This window comes from Solea senegalensis, linkage group LG18, assembly GCF_019176455.1.
Source record: "Solea senegalensis isolate Sse05_10M linkage group LG18, IFAPA_SoseM_1, whole genome shotgun sequence".
Taxonomy (NCBI): Eukaryota; Metazoa; Chordata; class Actinopteri; order Pleuronectiformes; family Soleidae; genus Solea; species Solea senegalensis.
In genome coordinates this window covers 5,256,731-5,277,446 of record NC_058041.1, presented here as the reverse complement: position 1 = coordinate 5,277,446, position 20,716 = coordinate 5,256,731, and the positions used below count along the sequence as shown (strand labels likewise).

Here is a 20,716-nt window from a genome sequence, read left to right as displayed (position 1 = left end):
TCTGATTCTACTCTGATGCTCAATTTGAATTTGACCATGTCTACATTTGATTTGCTGATGTGATATTTATGTTAACAAGCAGTTAAACAGGTGTGTACCCAATAAAGTGGGCGTTTAATGTATGTATGAATACCAGCGAGTACTTTTTTCTTTTTCTCACCAATTGTTCAATCCTTCCAATTATACAAATGTAGTATTAGTGCTAATATATGAGTGATACAAATACTTATGTAAGAAAATATTAATCAAGATTTTGTGTTTGCACAGAATGGAGAAAAAAGCCGCCAGCCAGGAGAGTTTGAGTGTCCTCCAGGCTGGATGTGGGAGGACGAGTGGACAGTGGACGACAATAGAGCTGTGGATGATCAAGGTGCTGACATAGACAGTATTTTTTCCTAGTTGATTCAAATGAACAATGTCACTTTTTTCAATAATTTAAGGAAAATTAATTTTGTGATTGTGTGAATTTCTGTCTCTACAGGCTGGGAGTATGGAGTGACCATCCCTCCAGATGACAAGCCTCGCTCCTGGGTTCCCACAGAGAAGGTGTACCACGTCCACCGCAGGAGGAGGCTGGTCAGGCCACGCAGGAGAGCCGCGCCCCCTTCAGGAACACCAGTGGAGGTCAGCATTGAAGCATTGAGTGTCATGTAGAACCATTGTGTCTGTCATGTAATGACGTTTTGTAAAGAACTTGTCTTTAAACATAGAGACAGGATCAAGGTGACCCCGAGGGATGGGAATTCTCCTCTCTGATTGGCTGGAAGTTCCACAGGAAGGAGCGCTCATCGGATACGTTTCGTCGCAGGCGCTGGAGGCGCAAGATGGGACCGGAGGACCGCCTCGGAGCGTCTGCCATCTTTCAACTGGAGGGTGCACTAGTGAGTAAAGACAAAAACCATAAATCATCACAACATTTTGTTTGTACTTTAAATGAGTGTAGTTTAAATGAGAGCAAATGCAGTTGGGAATGCTGAATACCTCTTTAAGACCATGTTTTGATTATTGTTTTGCTCTTTCCACAGTTTTCAAAGAAAGATGTGGGCTCTACTCATTTTCAATGGGGGGAAAATTACAGTTTAACAATCTCAAAGTGTAAAATAGTAGGAAATGGTAGTAGGAATGTTCCAAACAAGGAACCAAATTATGACAAAAACAGGAAAACTATAGTTGCCAATTGTTGACTCAGCATTCTCAACTGAGTATGAAACAATGTAGTTTGTAGATTTGTGGGTGAGTGAATGAAAATGTCCTGTTTAATGAATATAATATAGTTTTTCCCATTCAGTTCCAATTTTGGTCATTTTTAAACCAGGAACATTAAAGGTGTTGAATAAAATTCAGAAATCTTGTTTATATTCTTAGGATATCTTGAAATATTTATGCATTAGGGAAGTTCAGTCAGATTAGACTACGGTTACAGTAAGTATCTATCCTTTCACAAATAACAAGTGATGCTTTCAAAGCCTGACCCACATCAGAGATCACTGAAATGCCAAATATTTACTCGGGTATTAAACACATCCACAGTGAGTGCTGTGGTGAGTTATTGTTTGACTGACAGCGTGTGACTCATGAACATATAGCAGAAGCTCAGAGACGACAGCTGCGTTTACTTTACAGGGTGTTGATACCGAGGAAAAGGAGAAAGGCTCCAAGACCGATGTCTCCAAGCTGTTTGGTGCAAACACACCCACTGTGTCTTGCTCCTTTGACAGTGAGTGCTGTAAAAACCAGTGAAGGTGCAAAATAAAATGCCCTCTCATATGAATATATGGAAATCTGTTATTGTTTTTGCTATAGGGTCATATGTGTACCACCTCCGTGTCTATGTCTACCAGGCTCGGAACTTGACATCAATGGACAAGGATAGTTTTTCTGGTAGGTCATGTCTTGCTGGTCAAAAGTTGAAAAATGTTTCAACATCGATTAATCGCTTTGTGTGTTTTTTAAATGATTAAAACAGGTTTTTCTGATTTTTTTGGATTTCTTTTTTTTTTAGTGTCTTAAATGTGAGTATTTTCTGGTTTCTTTGTTCCATATAACAAAAAAATCACTAAAACAGAATTTTTGGTTTGGGAAACATTGATTAATATTTGTCCACATTTTCTGCCATTTTACAGACCAAGCAATTACTCGACTGATCGAGAAAATAATCAGCAGTGTCCAAATAAATGTCCAGTGTGTAAGAATTAGTGATCTCTATTGGTGAGACTGCAGATTGTAACAAACGTAGGACTCCTCTATTCACACCCCCTCCTTTTCCGAAGCTTGTCAGAAAACTACGGTGGCCTTTACATACCAGAAAAGATGGTGTTATTTTTCAATTCACACCATCAAAACATACACTCTGTTGAAAACACAGACCTTCAAAATAAACATACTGTTTTCATATCTATTAAATTACCATAATTTACATATATATATTTTCCCCCGTCACAGATCCGTACGCTCACATCTCCTTCCTGCATGTGAGTAAGACGACAGAGAAGCTGCGAGCGACGCTGAACCCGACCTGGGACCAGACTTTGATTTTCAATGACGTGCAGATTTACGGAGACCCTCAGCACGTTGCTCAGCACCCGCCCGATGTCATCGTGGAGTTCTACGACCACGACCAAGTGGTAGGTGGCGCTACGAGGCACATTTATTTAATTCAACCACTCAGTATGATAATATTCTTGTTTAAATAATAGATTAGTCATATTTTCAAGTGATATTTAAATATAATGTGCCACATTGTCCCCTGTATAGGGGAAGGATGAGCTGCTGGGTCGCACTGTTTGCACTCCAATGGTGAAACTGAGTGCCGGCATGGATCAGACACCCAGGCTTCTGTGGCATTCCATCATTCAGAAGGGACAGAAGGCAGGAGAGGCACTGCTGGCTGCTGAACTTATCCTGAAAGACAAGGTTTGTAATAAATGACCAAACACCACTGCTGTGACCCATATTCTCACTACTTTACCCTCACGTGCAGAGTACTATTTCAAATATAAATATTAAAATTAGTGTAATTTTGTATTTATTTATAATTCATTTATTTTCATTCATTCATTCACTTTCATATAAAATCTTCAACATTTTTGCTTTTAACTAACGAAAGGTACTTTTTATGTATACAATATCTTTATTCTGTATATACTCACTTAAACCAAACACTTTAGGTACTTTTTAAATCTACGCAGTATCTAGTCATTTTATACACGTTCACTCAAATCTGGCACTTTTTAAACATACATATTTTTATTATATTTTATTTATCTGATACCACCCCTGCATTATAAAGCATTATTTGGTTATTTCAAGACAACATACGATACTAGTGTGATTCAAATGAAAGCAGAAGGTTAATCCATGCTCTTGTCTCTGCAGTCAGGGGACTCAGAGCTTCCTCTGTTTCCTTCAATGAGAGGAGAGAACCTCTACATGGTTCCTCAGGGAATCCGGCCCGTGGTGCAGCTCACTGCTGTGGAGGTAATACCCCACTTTAATCAAACATCATCTGTCTATAACAATAAATATAAACATAATCATGTCTCTAATCGCTACTATGTGCATGCAGATTCTGGCCTGGGGTCTGAGGAACATGAAGTCATACCAGCTGGCCTCAGTGACCTCCCCCAGCCTGGTGGTGGAGTGTGGTGGTCAGAGGGTGGAGTCTGCTGTCATCAAGAACTTGAAGAAGAGCCCCAACTTCCCCAGCTCTGTCCTCTTCATGAAAGTGGTAATGACAGGGCTACACTGACTGATTACTCGCTCTACCACTGAGCTACCATTGCCTGAAGTGCATTTAATATTTTTTTGCATGGCATGTTCCCTTCACCAGCTCCTTCCAAAGGAGGAAATGTTTACACCTCCCATCGTGCTGAAGGTGATCGATCACCGTCCGTTCGGCCGGAAGCCCGTGGTTGGTCAGTGCACCATCACGTCCCTGGAGGGGTTCAGATGTGACCCCAACATCATCACTGCAGATGGAGCCATGTCTTCCAAAAGTAAGGACACACACAAACAAATGAATAAATGAGAGAAACAAAATTGTAATAGTAATCTAAAGTAAGCCATACAAAAAAATATGAATTAATTAATTCAAAATCCTCATCAACAGTGTCTCTGATGATGGCGTCCCCTTACAAACACATTTCTATCAACATGGAGGACAGACCTCTGCTGGAGGCCCAGGTAAACTCCACCCACGTTTTAATCCACATGATGATTTCTAACACCTCATTTTAATTAATTATTTAATTAAGTAATTAATTGCTCTTTCTTTAACAACCATAAAAGGTCACATCTGTTCAGCAGGTGCAAAATTTGACTCCCCACTAGTCAAATTTTACAAACTTTACCACTCTGGCTTACAGTTCATGTACAGCATGTCAGCCGCTGTCAACAAAATGGCTTCCCCTCCCTCCCACTTTGTATGTATGAATGACGAATTCCCTATTGTAGCTTTTTTTCTAATTCACATGGCTGGGTAACAATGACACCGGACGGCTGAGATCACACTTAATCCATGCTCAGTAAACTCCATTATCCTGTGATTAAACTTAATTTTATTGTCTTTTAATTAAGCACATTTTAATTCAACAACGGGGGCGTAACATGTGGTTTGGATTCAATTTCTTGTTTTTCTGTAGTAGAATCCAGGTTATTTGAATTGAGGCACATTTTTTTAATTATTCTGCTCACAGAATTTTGGAAAGATTTATTGTGTGTTCCAGTTGTAGTCGGAGGTAGGAATTTCCGAGTTAAAGTTTTTATCTACAGACATGTTGCTACTCAAATGCCCCCGAATACATACAAGACTTTTATTTCGAAATTCTATGAAATGCTGTGACAAATATCATTATTTCGATTTATGGTGATTAAACTATAGGACCCCACCCCTACAGAACAGTTGTTTTATCACCCCTGGTCATTTTAGTTTGAGACTCCTGCTGTAGAGTGTTTTTATCGACGTAGCTACATTATATAATGTATAATATAACAAATTGTATGCAAAAAAAGAACAATTTGAATTATTTAATTATTTAGTAAGCCCCCTAGAGGCGTGGACCCACATTACACTTTGCCGATGTTACGCCCTTGTTTCACAGATTTGTAAATGTGGACACTGTAATCTCTCCACCCCTCCCTTTTCACCTTAATTCATAATAATTCTCACTTTCTTGTTAATATGTGAAGCTTTTTATGTTTTTTTTCTATTACACGCGTGTGTGTTTTTGTTTCTGCTGTATGTGTACATACAAATGACTTTTTCTGTTTTTGTGTCGCAATGCATCTCCTTACATCAAAGATTGCAGAGAAGGTGAGTGTTAACAGAAAATATGACAAAAAAACAAATTTTATGACACTAAATGTGGAGAATTATAAGAATATAAAAATGTAACCAACAGGAAAAAGAGACGGTTGATTGGTGGAGCAAATTCTATGCTTCAACCGGAGACCGTGAGAAATGTGGGCCTTACCTCAAGAAAGGATACGACGCCCTCAAAGTAAGTTGGTCTGTTTGTTTTTTTTGGCTGCAGATTGTGCTCGTGCTGCTGTTTTTTTCTGTAGCTGCTAATGACATGAATGTGCATTTTCAGGTGTATGAATGTGAACTGGAGGATGTCCCGGAATTCATGGGGCTGACGGATTTCTGCAACACCTTTAAACTGCAGCGGGGCAAGAACGAAAGTGGAGACGATGACCCCACCGTGGTTGGAGAGTTCAAGGTATTTTAACACCACCCCCAGCATTATAGGCTCTATGTCAACAATATATGTGCAGCACAGGGTTCCCTTGGGTTCTAGAAAGTTTGAGAAAGTAGACATGGGTCATTGAAAGTGCTTGAATTTTAAGCTGTGTCAGCACATTTGGTCCTTGAATCTGAGGAAAATTGGCCCTGGAAAGTCCTTGGAAATCCAACCAAGGTGTGGGAACCCTGGCTGCAGGAATTTAAAGCCTGACCAAAATGCACTTTTGCACTTTATCGCTTCATCGCATGTGTATTTGTTTTGGGGCGTAATGTGAAATAAACCACTCAGGTCAGATAGTCGAGCCCAGAGTTTGAACCAAATATGGTGGAGCAACATTTAGCTGTTATGCTAAGCTGCTAACAGAAGTGAACTGTGGATATATTTAAACCCTGGTTAAAACCATTTCTTTTGTCATATGCTTATGATTGACCACTTGAAATTGTACATTCTTTTAGTAAATTATTGTTTTTATGCTCTGTTTTAGATTAACTTTTGGATTTCTTTCTCTGTTTTTATTTTTTCTGTACTGTTTACTTTCTATTATAATTGGGTTTTAATGTTTCCATTTTTGGTTTTATGTGAAGCACACTGAGTTGCCCCCCTGTGTATGAAATGTACTTTACAATTAAATCTTGCCTAAATAGTCTGTTATCAAATATTGTGCAAGATATTTAAAGTTAAAGTAGATTTTCTCTTTCTCTTCAGATTCAGGAAGAAGTAAAATCTAATGTTTGTATATTTTTTGCATTCCGACAGGGTTCATTCAGAGTCTACCCGCTGTCAGACGACCCGGGTGTTTGTCCTCCTCCCCGTCAGTTCCGCGAGCTGCCAGACAGCGGAACGCAGGAGTGTCTGGTCAGGATCTACGTGGTCCGAGCCATAGATCTACAACCCAAGGACAACAACGGCAGAGTGAATGAATCTCTATTGTAGATATTAAGGCAACATGTTTTCAAACCACCTCTCAGTATGTGCAGATTAAACGTGTCTTCTCTCTCTCTTGTTCAGTGCGACCCATACATTAAAATATCGCTGGGAAGGAACACAATTGACGACAGAGACCATTACATACCCAATACCATCGGCCCCGTGTTTGGAAGGTAAACGTTATAAATGAACAAACTCAGATAGGAAATGCAGTGTATTGAAACGTCTCACTAAATCAAACTTTGGTTTTTTTAGGATGTTTGAGATGACATGTTTCCTGCCGCAGGACAAAGACCTGAGAATCTCAGTCTACGACTATGATCTCCTGAGCCGCGACGAGAAGGTCGGGGAGACGGTCATCGACCTGGAGAACCGCTTCCTGTCCAGATACAACTCCTACTGTGGCCTGCCACAAACATACTGCACGTAAGGAAACCTTTATTTATTTTAAAGGTCCAGTGTGTAACATTTAGGAAGGTTCATTTGTGGACAGTTGAATAAACTTCACACGAGTATGTTCATATAAATATAAAATTGTAAAAACTTTATAGCCTTAGGCTTTTATATTTACTTTCAACAAGGGCCTTGCTTTATTGACACGGCCATCTTGTGCCGCCATGTTCCTACAGCCAGAGTTTACATTTCACATTTTGATCGCAAAAAACAAGAACAGCATCTTGTCTGGTAGGCAAAAGTCAACCTGTGATGGAACCCTCTATATGTTCTATAATCTGTAGTCTCACCATTAGACATCACTAATTCTTACAAACTGGACCTTTAATGCTTTAAGCCTGTGCTATACTTCCACTCACATGCCGATCACTCTGGGACATGTCTCTTTCTCTCTTGTCGTCTTAGTTCTGGTATAAACCAGTGGAGGGACCAGCTGAAGCCGTCTGAGATCCTGGAGAACCTGGCTCGTCTTAAATGTCTGTCCAAGCCCAGAACTGAGGACAACGGCACCTCACTCACCTTCAACGGCAAAGACTACACGCTGGCTCAGTTTGGTAATGTCCCCGCGACACTTTGTGGCCCTACATGTCTTTGGCAGCAAGTTAGTCCACTCAGTAAAGTTGTCTTTTTAACGCACTGCTACTATTCTGCAGTCGATATCTGCGAGGGAAACTATGAGGGTTTTCTGTGCTAAACATGGCAAATAAATCAATACAGGGTTGACCCCACGGTGGTGCTAAAGGGAAACTAGTAGAATCAACAGGTTTATTCAGGTTTATCCTGAATAAGACGAGATATCGTGAACAAAATATAAAGGATTTCAGTGGAATTAATTGCATAAAAGTCTTCAGTTTGGTAGTAGCAGTTTGTGGTTTGTGCTATAGCAGTAACTTCTGTTAGTGCCTGTTTTTTGTGTATAATGAGAGCTGTCAACGTTTGAGTGAAGTGCAGTAGGAGACACATCTTGTAGTTGCTAAAGCCTTAAATCTTACTAAAGTAAACTTGCGGATTCACTGAACCTCCACAAAATGAACGGATTATCTCTTTCATTTCTAATCCAAACAAAGTCACCTACCAAGTTTGAATCTGTCAAACTAACCGTTGGACAGTTATAAGATTAAAAGTCAGACAAAACAGACGTTCCTCTATAATAAAAGCTTTTTGGCTGGTATTAAATACTGTGAGGCTAATTAAGGTGCAAAACTTTGTCCCATCTAGAAAACAACAAGGAGATCCATCAACATCTGGGTCCGGCCCGAGAGCGACTCTGCCTTCACGTGCTCAGGTCGCAGGGACTTGTCCCCGAACATGTGGAGTCCAGGACCCTCTACAGCAGCTTCCAGCCCAATCTCTCTCAGGTTCTTTGACATTTTCACATTTCTGTATCTGGACACAAACCATGTCCACATTTTATATAATTCTTTATATTGTGTTGTGACAGGGAAAGCTTCAGATGTGGGTGGACGTTTTCCCCAAGAGCATCGGCGTCCCCGGTCCTCCGTTTGACATCACACCACGCAAGCCTAAGAAGTGAGTGCTTTGCGGTGTTTTGTCACCGGTCTCACTCCTGGTAACGTTTAAGTTAACGTCCAACTGTTTTGAATGGGCAGGTATTTCCTGCGAGCCGTGATCTGGAACACCACCGACGTCACATTAGACGAGAAGAGCATCACCGGAGAAAGCATGAGCGACATTTACGTCAAAGGGTATGTCTGATTATTAGCTTAACAAAGGTCCAGAGTGTAAGAATTGGTGACATCTAATGGTGAGACTGCAAGATTGCAACAAATGCAGGACTCCTCTGCTCACTCCATCCCTTGTGGAACTAGTTTCCTTCACATACGAGAAAGTGTTTTGTCTACAATTGAGATTCTTCTTTCAACCAGAACATACCAGTTGTCAATCACACTGGTGTCCACTCATATTTACCCCACTTTATCTTCTATTCTCCTCTAAATGGAAACATAATTTACAGAATTTGCATCATAATCCATGGGAGAAGAGCTGAAACTACTGATTGACACCAGTAACTTCTCAGAAAAATGTTTATTGATCTTTTAAATCAAAATAGAAGAAGGTTATTTTTCACATAGATATGCATTCAAATTTAGATCCTTTTACAGTCGCCCCCTGGTGGGTATTCAATATACTTTCAAACGGAAATATTATTGCTTGTTTTTGTCCATCTAAAGCTACGGAAACCAAACAATTTCTTATTTGAAAGCGATTATACACTTTAATGTATACGTATGGGTCATATGTACAATAAACCATCCTAAATGTCACACGTTCAACCTTTTAACAATTTTAAGTTTGACATATTCTACCTTTTAATGTGTTAGAAATCTTCTGATCTGATATGAAATTGATTCATTTGACTTGATTGGTCAGATAATTACTGTACGTGTGGTGTTCTCTGTGGCAGCTGGATGCCAGGTATGGAGGAGGACAAGCAGAAGACGGACGTCCACTACAGGTCCCTGGACGGCGACGGTAACTTTAACTGGAGGTTCATCTTTGACTTTGACTTCCTGCCCGCTGAACAACACTGCCTCGTGTCCAAGAAGGTGGGGCGTGAGGATAAAAATATAAAACAAAGACCTGCATTGCTGGAATTGTTCATCTCAGATGTGTTTTCACACATTCCTCTGTTGAACAGGAACACTTCTGGAGTCTCGACAAGACCGAGTTCAGGATTCCGCCCAAGTTGATTGTTCAAATATGGGACAACGACAAATTCTCGCTGGATGATTATCTTGGTAAGACGCGACGTTTAAGATGTCACTTTTTTTTTTTGATTTCAAAATCCCTGACTGACACTGTGGTATCACAGGAACACTGGAGCTGGATCTGCGGGACCTGGTCGCCCCTGCAAAGACCCCAGAGAAGTGTTCTCTGGAGATGATGGATGTCATCAACAGAGAGGCTCCATGCAAGATGGAGAATGCCAAATCTCTGTTTGCACAGCAGTCTGTCAGAGGCTGGTGGCCCTGCTCCATCGAGCAGGACGGACAGAAGGCCCTGGGTGTGAGTATGACATGAGGACAGGTTTTTTCTTTTTCTTTTTTTGCTCTGTGTAAACTGTCTCGTTCAAACCCTGTACGTGTTTGCGCTTGTGCTTACAGGGCAAAGTGGAGATGACGCTGGAGATTGTGAGCGAAACGGACGCAGACGAGAGACCGGCGGGAAAAGGCAGAGACGAACCCAACATGAACCCAAAACTGGACTCTCCCAAGTGAGAACTCCTCAAACATTACAGTCTGTCACCCTGAATTCTGGACGGGTAGATGTGAGGGTTAATTGTCACGAGTTCCAGTTTGAACGTGTTGTTTCGGGAACTGCGAGTGACGTCACCTCCGAGTTGACTGCGTTCCAGCTGAGAAGTCGGGGATCGTTAGCTTTTGTTAATAATACTAATAAAAATTAGGCTTTAAGTCATGTAAAAGTCCATGGACATCGCGGTACGTCAGTGTTTGTACAGATATTAGCGTAAACGCTCCAGTTACATGTAGAGAAGTGACATTTTCATAATTTTTTTAATACTTATTTATGTTTTTTTGTTTTTGTTTTACAATAACTAATAACAAGAACGAACAACCACACGCTGCCAGTACATTATAAGTGCAAAACAAAAATGAACACTTCCATGTCAATCTCTGCAAATTTGGATTAAGTAGAGGTGAGGAAATGGTAAACCAATCTCAGAGAAGTAGAAGAAAACTGAGAGCAACCGAAAAAACAATGGCTTATTACAAAATATACAATACATACATAAGCCTGTGAAATTATATATAGATGTATATTTATATTAATTTAGGAAAAAAAGGTGAACAAAAGAAAAGAGGGTTGGAAAAACTGGCCAAAAGAAGCTAACTAACTAACCAACATGTCCAAAAATGATCTTAATTAAATCAAAAAATAAAAGTAGTCCTCCTCATGTCCAAGGACAATCAGCTGGCCAGGAGAATTAGAGGAGATTTTGTCTTTTTAGGCTGACTAGGGTTTGTTTTGTAAATCTTGAACTGTGCCCATTTGTCATGTTTCTCGACTTTTCCCTCAATTGTTCTGTTCACAGTAAAAAGAAAGCTTCACATCTGTAAAATGTAAACATTATAATCTGTTATCTATGTTAGAATCTGTGCCTTTAATCCTCTGTGTGTGTGTGTGTGTGTCGTAGGATTTCCTGTGCTGTAAATAAACTTCCCGTGACCTCAAATTTCTTTCCTTCTCTCTCTCTCTCTCTCTCTCTCTCTCTCTCTCCACAACAACCAGTCGCCCGGAAACATCCTTCTTCTGGTTCACTAACCCGTGTAAGACCATGAAGTTCATCGTGTGGAGAAGGTTCAGGTGCCTCTTCATCACCATCATCATCCTCACTATAGTCATCCTCTTCCTCGCCATCCTGTTGTACTCTTTACCGGTAAGAACAGAAAATGGACTGACTTAGTTCACTTTTTTTTAGATGATTCGTGTTTATTTTTTCAGTCTCTTAATTAAGAAACATCCAGAAAAGACAGGAAATATATAGACATGTAAAAGAAATCTGAAGAAAATGACTTCCTCAGGCAAAAGTCAGCATTTAATTTAATAAATGTAGCACAATGTGCACAAAAATTAAGTAATCTCACAAAGTTATGACTTTTATGTTTGTCAAATTCTCTTTGTGGTATTTTATAAAAAAAATATTTAAAAAAAGAGCCTGCTGTGAAAGACAGAGGTCAAAGTTAAATATTGGACACTTAAATCTGGTAAACACTGTATTTCCTGGTGATATTTGATGATCTAAGCATTTCTCAAACTAAATTTCACAGGTGAAAATTGTGAGCGTGTCCTGTGTGTGGCTTAAGAGAAGTAATAATTTAAATGTCTATCTTTTTCCAGAACTACATCTCGATGAAGATCGTGAGGCCTCTGGCATAACTTCACCGAGGAGGAGAAAGAAAAGCAGCAGGAGGAGCTGGACAGGACAATGACTGCAGGTTCACAGTGAATACACTGCTTTTAAAGCCTTTAGTGTTTTATAAATGGGGAAATGGGTTCTTGCACATTTTTGCACTATATCAACAACACGTTTTTTTTTTTAATTACCACAAACACTTTTATGTCTACACCATTACTGAACTGTGACAGAAACTGGACCACTAAACTCACTCACCGCTTTCATCACCGGAATATAGAAGCTTTTCCCTTTTATACTGTGATGCAACCAAATAAACAGTCCACAGTTATTTGTTAGGGAGATTGTGCACAAAAAAGTAGTATTTGGTGGTGATTGCACAGTTAAATAAAATTCTAATGCACAATGTAAGTAAATGAAGCGGCGACCACTTAATTACGCAACTGTTTTATTTGACGGCATAACAATGTACTTGGGTTTTCTATCATCTCTCAGTATAATACGGATTTTTGTGACCGACGACAGTCATCTCAAGTGTGTCTGACTTTTATATGTTACGTAGTATATTAAAAAATAAGCGGCCGGTGTTGGTTTCCTGTTTTATTACTTAGAAATACATAGATATTTGTGGGTAAAAAGAAACAAATGAACAAATGCGGCCAAGATATGTACATTTATTATACTTTTTCACATTAATCATCAACTAATTTACACTTTCTTTTGTGTTTAACACAAAATCTGAATAGTTAAGACAAGTCAAGTGAATTCTCCTTGTTGGATTCTGTGCGTTAGATTGAGTAGTTTGTGGGTTTATTCCTCCTCTGAGGTGTGATGTTTGCCGTGCTGCTGCAGAAAAGCCTCCACCTCCGCTCTCCTCGCCAGGCTGTTGGCTTTGCCCTGGAAGCGTCCGTTCTTCCCCGCCCCCTTCCCCTGGAGCATCTCCAGCACCCTACGCAGCAAAAAACAACACCTTAATTAATTTTTTTAACACTAAATAAATAAACTGTATGCAGCGGTGGTGTCTCTGACCGTGGTCCCATCGCAGTCACTGGTCCACTGGGTCCGGCCAACAGAAACAAACCAGGTCCTTTGTCTTCTCCAACTGTGAGGAACACCACGGTTTCCTACAGTACGAGGAGATAAAACTAGTATTAATAAAGTTATGTTTAACTAACAAACACTAAATAATCCAGTCAGGTTACGATGATCTCACCTCAGTGTTTAATTCATTGGCGATAATATTCATGAACTCATTATCACCCTCTTTTCTATAGAAAGAAAAATACAAACATTAGTCCTTTTTAATAGTTGTTGTGTCTTTTCCAGTGCGTTAAACATGATTATACACTCGCTACTTTGGCCACTTTGTTAGGTACAGCTCTTTACAGATATTGAAATATTGACATTATAACAATCATGACAAATAATTCAGTGTTCCCTGTGTGAGAGGGGGGCAGAAGCGGCACTTTTAGTGAAATATCTGTCACATTTCTACTTCTTATCGACTTCATTCTTGCATTTCTTACCCAAACAATGTAGAAAAAGGTCGGAACTGCCAAGTTTGAAGTCTGTCAAACGACTCGTTCAACAGACCTAAAGTCAGACAGAGAGGCATTCCTTACATTTACAGGAAAATACTTAATAAGCCAATCACATGGCAGCAACTCGGTGGTTTTATTCATGTAGACATGGACAGGATGAGCTGCTGAAGTCCAATCTGAGCATGAGAATGAGAAAGAAATGTAATTTTAAGTGATGGAGTGTTTTAGAAACTGTTGATTCACTGGAATTTTTTCCCACAGTCACGTCTAGCATTTATAGTAAATGGTCCAAAAAAAGATAAAATAACCAGTGATGGGGAGTTCTCTGGGTGAAAAATACCTCTTTGGTGCCAAAGGTGAGAGTGGAATGACTACACTAGAGAGGAATGATGACTTTTGTTCTCACCTCTTGCCTCAGAATCTGATGCTTATTTCCTGACATGAACCTAATAAAGTGGCTGGCAGTGACTAGAGCGTCTTACTTGTGTAAAGTGAAGAAGTTTCCTCTCTCTGGGTTGTTGTTAAAATTCTGAGCGATGAGCACGGCCATGTCTCGCAGCAGAGTGAGGTTTGTCTACCACAAACACATGATGGCGGGTTAGGGAGGCCCTCTTCTGGTCAGAAGCAGGAATTACCACTATATTACAGCACGGATGAGGTGGAGAGAGGGTCTTACTTTCTGTAGCAGCTTCACAGATTTCTGCAGCTTGTCGACAGCCTCCACATGCTCATCAGGTCCAGTTCTGTTGAAAAGGGATGGCTTTTTTTGTTGTTTTTTAAACTTCCTGTATGAGCTAAACTCATAGTGATGAGTGATGTATTATTTTTATACTCACTTGAGAAGAGACACGAGCGAGCGCTCTGTGCTGTAGCTTCGCTCTGCGTACTTCAGAACCCTGTTTCCCGCCAGGAAGATCAGGTTGGTTTTGTTTTTCTTTCCCTTCTCGGATCCCAAGAGCTTTATTGCCTAAAAATCCAGATGAAAGAACAATTTTGATTGAAACCTATTTTTGGCTTTGGCTGATCTTCTCCCCTTGATTTTCAAACATTTGTGTGCTTTAGCTGTTTTTCAGCGTTAATGTGAAGGTGTGTACCTGTAAGTGACTGAGATTAGAAACATGAGTTCCACAGCACATGTTGGCATCGACGCCCTCGATATCGATGATGCGGATCGGTCCAGCGTGATCATCTGGCAGCCCTCGACTCCTCACCTGGAAAACAGACATGTTAAAGGCTTGTGCTAGTCAAGCTCTGTTTAAACAGGGAGATGCAAGAAATAGAGGCATAATAAACAGTTTAAGCACCTGTACTGTGTTTTTCCTGCCCGGTGACACATTGTACACGTGAAATCATATTTCTGTGCAGAAACGGTCTTAAAAACCGCTATGTTTGAGCCATTGAGTGACAGTAAAAGGGTTTTGAACTTGTTCACTAAAAAATACAAATGATTGTTGGTCTCAGGCTGGGTTCTGTAATTTCAAGAACTTTAAGTGACCAAATAAAAAATATATATTTATATAAGAGGAAAAAATAAGGGATAATGCATGGAAACTGATGAGTTTCTACTTAACATAAAATAGGGATTTACTATTTAGAACGGGACCATAAATGCAACACAGGGCTACTAAAGCCATCCACGGTGGCTGATCTCCTTTTCCTCTACAACAACTCAAAATAAAACCACAGTAGTCAGATTACGTAAATCGTAATTGCTTTCTTGTGGATGTAACGACAACTTTTGTCATTTGCCGTAACCATAAATAAAGGTTACAACCACCTGTGTGACAGTCAGAGAAGCTTCAGCTCGCTCTAACTGTGTCAGGTATTTGTCAGGCTCAGACAAATATTCCAGGACACATGTGGGAAGAACACGGTTTAATGCACACACCTTTTCCACAGCAGGGTCGTCAATGGAGAGAAGCTGAACAGTGACGGGGACTTGAGCTCTGATCTTCTCGTTAATGGCTTCCTCCAGAGCTTGGAGCTGTGCAGGCTTCATGCAGGGAGTGTCCAGCTCAATGGTGCTTCTCTGACGTCCTAGGTCCCTAAAAGAAATTGACAAAAAGGACGAGAAGTAAACCCACAAGTCCTAAACGTCTCCAGATCACTGAATCTGTGCAGAGGTGAAGTACCAGGATGTGGTCTTGTATCCAAACATTGAATCTGCCAGTGCCGTGATCAAATGCTGACCTAAGAAAAATTGAGAGGAAAGCAACTGTAGCTTAAAACTTGTGCGTAATAACAATATACTAATTCATTCTCAACATGTGTGACAAGCCTTTTGGCCTTTTACCCGAGTGCTGCTGCATGTGGTCAAAGCGTCTCTCCCAGTCCACCTTCACCTGCACCTCCTGACCCACCTCCACGGGTGAAGTCACAAAGTGTACCGCGTCCGGTCCCTGCCGCGTCACCCTGAGGACGGGGACGTCGCCGATCAGCCCGTGGTCATCGGGCTGAAAGAAGACGCATCATACAAACACTTCTGATACAAGTAAGTCCCAAAGAAGCAACGTTTTTTCACTGATAGGTAATTTCGTAATTCTTGAATTCTCTGCCTTTGTCTAGACAAATTTTGAATGTCTCGCTCAACGTCATTATAACTTCCATTTCCATTGAAATTTGCTACTTCAATGCACTGCTAATATTTTTTTAGTAAATAAAGGATCACTGTTGAAATAGATCCAGACTGATATTCTATATAAACTAAATGACCAGAATAAGAATAATGTAATAAAACACAGCTTACTTGTCCGCCTCCCTCAGGAAACAAGATGGTGTCCTGCAGCTTGATATTGAAACCCTTGACAGTTTCTTTCTTTGTGCCAACTTCTTGCTTTAACTCAGCGGGGCAGCAGGACACAACAGACGTCACAAACTACAGGGAAAAAATAAAAACGTGACAACTTAACACCTTTTTGGGACAGAAGAGATGCTCTGCAACATGTTATTTTACTAAATGGATAACATGTATTGCATTATTTTCTCGATTAATCAACTATGTGTTAAATTTTGGTTTCACAATGACAAATGTGAAAATATTCACATTTAAGACGCTGCAATTAGACATGTTAATATATTTGGTATTGTTAAAATACATTTAAAAAGACTAGATTGGCTGATTATCAGAATGGGGGTGATTGATTAAGTAACAAACTGGTTGGACTCATTTTATTATACATAAGTTGATCAACATCTATTTAAATCACAAGATTCTCATTAACAGAGTATCATTTAACAGAATATCTTTTCACATATTCACATAAACACTGTTAAAGTCCTTCCAGTGCTACATTTAGATATACAAATGTTAAAATAAACATATTAACAACCAAACAGCCACATAAACACACATTTTTACACTCATTCATAAGCACTTGTATAATTTATATTACATTTACACAGAGTCAGTATGATCAGCAGACATGTAAATATACATATAATCACGAATCTACGCGTCAGTTAATGTTCTGTACAACATTAGCACAGTTGGTAACATGCTGCTGTTATTATTAGCAACAATGCTAACAGCTTCAGCAGAGAATGAATGATAAACCTCCGCCCGCGGTTCTTTACGTCATTTAAAAGACTGGAGCTTACAAACCTGCTTCATATAACAGTCTCGCTGACACTGAAACGCCATAGTGGAGATATTATGTGGAAAAACTGCGGCTAAAACACGAGCTTGTAAAAAAAGAGATCTAAGTTCAGCTGTCAGGGTAGGAAGTATGGAATCCACGATGGACCAAAATTAATGACGCCGACTTTCTTTCAAATCAAATAATTAATTATTAATAAATTCTATCACTCCATGCGAAATGGTGATTAAAAATCATTATAAACAACGTACTCATAATTGTATGTATATATTTTATCTATGTTTGAATGCGTGAAAAAAGATCATAATAATAATACTATGTTAATGCACTTCTAGTGTATTCTATTTGAAAACATTCTTCGTCAATCTCTGTGGATTTTTTAATATGATATGGAGCTGTTTGTAAGTTTGAAATAAATAAATAGTATGTGTACCCACACTGGAATGAGGGATAAATTAACAGGTTTACTTATTTATTTGTTTTTTATTTCAGTTTAATTTATTCAGTTTATTTATCTATGACCTGACAGTAAAACAGAAGCCAATGTAAAATTAAAATGGGGAAAAAATATAAAATAAGAATCAAAGAAATCGCTGTATTTCTGCCATCTTCTACACTGCAGTACTAAACCATTTTATTGAAATAAAAGATATCAGCCCAAGCACAGTAACACCAGGTGATTAAAGTTGATAAAAGTACATTTTTATTAAACATGACATTAATATGTCCAAGTACAGTGGAGGAAAACATCTCAATAAATAAACAAACGTATAGAAAATGACATAAAAACTGTATTTTTTGTGAAAATGATCTGATCTTTGGCAAATATTACAAGCTTCAGCAAACACAGGAGAGGTTGTTTCTGTGGGTCTCAGTCAGACTGTGGAGGAAAAAAGAAGAGCGTGATCAAAATTCAACATTCATGCATTAATTGATTCCATGTCGTACAGTACATGTTTCTATTTGTGTTCTGTGTCGTTTATGATCTCAGAGTTTCTCATAATCATAATTCTGCTGTTAATCAGAAGAGAACACAACTCAGTACTTACATCACTGAGGTCACCCATGTCTGGTGTCTTTCCTTTGTTACCTGAAGCCATTTCTTGCATCATCTAAAGAAGGAAAAAGCAGACGCACACACGATCAACTAAACCCTGACCCTGTGATAAAACGATAAATCCAAACAATATGATCATCAAACTTGTGACTCACAAGTTGTAAACAAAAGTGGTCCACTTTACTTCCCTATCAACATTGCAGCTTAGTTATGCTTAATTTTTAAATCTATTTTATTTTTGATTGCTGTTGTTACATATTTTAAACATGTTTATGATTTTTTTACATCTTTACGTTCCACATCAAAACACTTTTATATGGAAGCCCATGTCCGCCATATAGGTAAAAAAAAAAGATATAAAGATATTTTGAGATACTAAGTCATTGTTATGAGATGCTAAGTCATAATTATGAGATTTTAAGTCATTATTATGAGCTGCTATGTCATTATTATGAGATGCTAATGCTAAGTCATAATTTTGACATGCAGTTTTGAAATACTGTCTCAAAATCATGACTTCAAAGGGCCGTAAATGGGCTTCCATACTTTTAAGGACTGTGAAATATCATTAGATGGCTATTGTTACGATTGGCCCCTGGTACAGCACATGCATTCTCATCACTTCAGCAGATTTATTGATTTTGACTCACATCCATGTATTTATCAAACTCTTCCTTTCCGTCATCTTCCTCGTTCTCCCAGTCTCTCCAGTTATCAAAGTCCACAGAAATCCAACTGGGCTGCAAAATTGATTTTATTGTTATTGTGAGATAGAATTTTCCAAAATTAGATGCTGAACACTGTGAAACCAGATTTACCTTTCCAGAATCTTTCTGTAGACGTGGCCACTGACAGTCAGGCTTCATCTTTCTGAGCAGGAAGTTAATATGGCGGTCATAGACTCTTTCCCTGGAGTCCTTTTTAATGAAAAATGTTATTATTATTATATATTTTAAATCACAGAAAATATATCTCTATACAATTTGTTATACTGAATCATTCAAAAAATTAAAATATATATATATATATATATATAGCTGCTTACATGGATTTGGATTTTGTCGTACAAGTGCAGCTCATTGTAAAACACGTCATCTGTGTCATTTTTGCAGCTGTTGTAAAGACAACAAGACAACAGTTCAGCACATGTGTCATTCACAATTTGAGTTGTGATGTGGGCAGTAAAAAAAGACACTTTTACACAAAATTACACAAGAAAAACTAACAAAACGTGCATTGCATGGCACTAGAGAGCGGCCTCCGTGAAACCACACCCTAAAAGCTTCATGTAAATGAAACAATCAGTACGTTTACATGCACAGTTTAATCGAGCTAAAGTCGTAGTCTGACTAAGAGAGGCAATCGGGTAACAGGGTCACCGCAGTTCATACGTCCAGCATATACATGCAGGAGTAATCGGACTATGAATCGCATTATCCAGGTATGTAAGTCCAACTAAGACTAGCTTGATTTTGGTCAGACTAACGTGTTTACATGACATGAAGAAACCTGAATTATTGTCTTACTGGCACAATGACTGGCTGTGCATGTTATCATCGTGGTCCACTACAATGGTTGCCATGGTAACATGCATATACAGATGAACTGTACATACCCTGGTATATACAGTACAACAGTATTTATGATTTGCCTGAGCACCACCAGAACCATCTTGCGTACCACAGGTGGTACACGTACCACACTTAGAAACATGGTAATAGAAGTAGAAAAATCCATGCAGGCGCTCAAAAGTGCCCTTAAAGAAAATAAGTGAAAGGAAAAAGATTTACCACAAGATCACTTTGTCTGGCTGAATGTCAACCCGAACATCTTTAGGTTTCTGAACCTTGAAGTTAACGGTAACATATTTCTTCCTGTCAAACCAAATGGCATGAGCTGGCTGACTGTGGACACACAGAGAAACATGTTTATATATCATATGCTATAGAATAATTTATGATTAATTTGTGAAACCTCATAGTTAAAGGGATTAGTACCAAAAAAAAGCATGTGTTGTATTGTTAGTTATGTAAGTAGAAGAAGGACTTACCATTCCTCTGGTCTGAGAATTTTGGGCTTGTTCATGTTTAATTCTTACGCAAACCTAAAGCAGAAACTACTGGTGCTACTACTACTACTACTACTGCTCCGTCAAGTGTAGAAGAATTTTAAAGAGCGTGTGGCTCGCCTGTCCTTGCTCTGTGTTCTAATGCAGTGTCCAGGCCCTGGAACCTATTTATAGAGCAGTTGGTATCAGCTGCTGTGGAGTCTGGCTCTGCCTTTTATAGACTGTCAGTGGAACTTTCGGGAAAACAGATGTATTTTCTTGGTTCTCAATCCACCCCTGACTGCGTGAAGGGAGCAAGGGGGGGCCGAGAGACACATTGCTGAAAACAACATGCCAACAAATGGGAATTCTGGAATGTAGAATTTGCTTTTACTTTGATTTAAATGTGTGTTTATTTTAATATTTTGCATCAATAACTTTTTATTTACTCATT

The 20,716-nt window shown here is 39.1% G+C and overlaps 2 protein-coding genes across 4 annotated transcripts in view; one reads left to right on the top strand and one right to left on the bottom strand.

The window, feature by feature from the left end:
• The window catches only part of LOC122758931 (myoferlin-like), a 35,257-nt gene extending 22,653 nt beyond the window's left edge, over positions 1–12,604 (top strand). Inside the window, exons 28-54 of the mRNA XM_044013337.1 lie at positions 268–370; positions 482–624; positions 711–881; positions 1,624–1,717; positions 1,804–1,881; positions 2,443–2,624; positions 2,755–2,913; positions 3,376–3,477; positions 3,566–3,727; positions 3,830–3,995; positions 4,109–4,182; positions 5,300–5,311; positions 5,400–5,498; positions 5,592–5,720; positions 6,501–6,656; positions 6,753–6,844; positions 6,927–7,097; positions 7,530–7,678; positions 8,343–8,482; positions 8,566–8,654; positions 8,735–8,830; positions 9,550–9,691; positions 9,784–9,883; positions 9,958–10,151; positions 10,250–10,359; positions 11,397–11,544; positions 12,006–12,604. Coding sequence (XP_043869272.1) covers positions 268–370; positions 482–624; positions 711–881; positions 1,624–1,717; positions 1,804–1,881; positions 2,443–2,624; positions 2,755–2,913; positions 3,376–3,477; positions 3,566–3,727; positions 3,830–3,995; positions 4,109–4,182; positions 5,300–5,311; positions 5,400–5,498; positions 5,592–5,720; positions 6,501–6,656; positions 6,753–6,844; positions 6,927–7,097; positions 7,530–7,678; positions 8,343–8,482; positions 8,566–8,654; positions 8,735–8,830; positions 9,550–9,691; positions 9,784–9,883; positions 9,958–10,151; positions 10,250–10,359; positions 11,397–11,544; positions 12,006–12,044 — 3,300 coding nt within the window. The 3' untranslated portion in view covers positions 12,045–12,604. The remainder of the gene's footprint in view (positions 1–267; positions 371–481; positions 625–710; positions 882–1,623; positions 1,718–1,803; positions 1,882–2,442; positions 2,625–2,754; positions 2,914–3,375; positions 3,478–3,565; positions 3,728–3,829; positions 3,996–4,108; positions 4,183–5,299; positions 5,312–5,399; positions 5,499–5,591; positions 5,721–6,500; positions 6,657–6,752; positions 6,845–6,926; positions 7,098–7,529; positions 7,679–8,342; positions 8,483–8,565; positions 8,655–8,734; positions 8,831–9,549; positions 9,692–9,783; positions 9,884–9,957; positions 10,152–10,249; positions 10,360–11,396; positions 11,545–12,005) is intronic.
• Positions 12,605–12,679: 75 nt separating this feature from the next.
• On the bottom strand, positions 12,680–20,473 carry LOC122758932 (alanyl-tRNA editing protein Aarsd1-like). 3 transcript variants are annotated; one of them, XM_044013340.1, is made up of 17 exons: positions 20,266–20,466; positions 20,006–20,119; positions 19,261–19,327; positions 19,034–19,132; positions 18,866–18,955; positions 18,208–18,270; positions 16,309–16,437; positions 15,856–16,015; positions 15,695–15,752; positions 15,451–15,607; positions 14,657–14,773; positions 14,399–14,529; positions 14,239–14,305; positions 14,045–14,136; positions 13,235–13,289; positions 13,051–13,145; positions 12,680–12,970 (listed from the first exon to the last, which is right to left on the bottom strand). In XM_044013340.1, the coding sequence occupies exons 1-17, from the start codon at positions 20,298–20,300 to the stop codon at positions 12,832–12,834; spliced, it is 1,668 nt and encodes a 555-aa protein (XP_043869275.1). In that variant the 5' UTR covers positions 20,301–20,466; the 3' UTR covers positions 12,680–12,831. The 3 variants fall into 3 exon arrangements, with proteins under 3 accessions (XP_043869275.1, XP_043869273.1, XP_043869274.1); XM_044013338.1 differs by lacking the exons at positions 18,208–18,270; positions 18,866–18,955; positions 19,034–19,132; ... (1 more) ...; positions 20,006–20,119; positions 20,266–20,466 and adding an exon at positions 17,164–17,302; XM_044013339.1 differs by lacking the exons at positions 12,680–12,970; positions 13,051–13,145; positions 13,235–13,289; ... (6 more) ...; positions 15,856–16,015; positions 16,309–16,437 and adding an exon at positions 17,839–18,038 and having other exon boundaries at positions 20,266–20,473.
• Between the last annotated feature and the right edge of the window lie 243 nt (positions 20,474–20,716).

Excerpts from the sequence above, each read along its gene's own strand:
- LOC122758932 (XM_044013340.1), bottom strand. The coding sequence starts at position 20,300 with ATGAACAAGCCCAAAATTCTCAGACCAGAGGAATG. Across the intron at positions 19,133-19,260 it reads ACGACAAAATCCAAATCCAT|GACTCCAGGGAAAGAGTCTA; the intron begins GTAAGCAGCTAT and ends TTCATTAAAAAG. Across the intron at positions 13,290-14,044 it reads AACTTCTTCACTTTACACAA|AAAAGAGGGTGATAATGAGT; the intron begins GTAAGACGCTCT and ends TTCTTTCTATAG.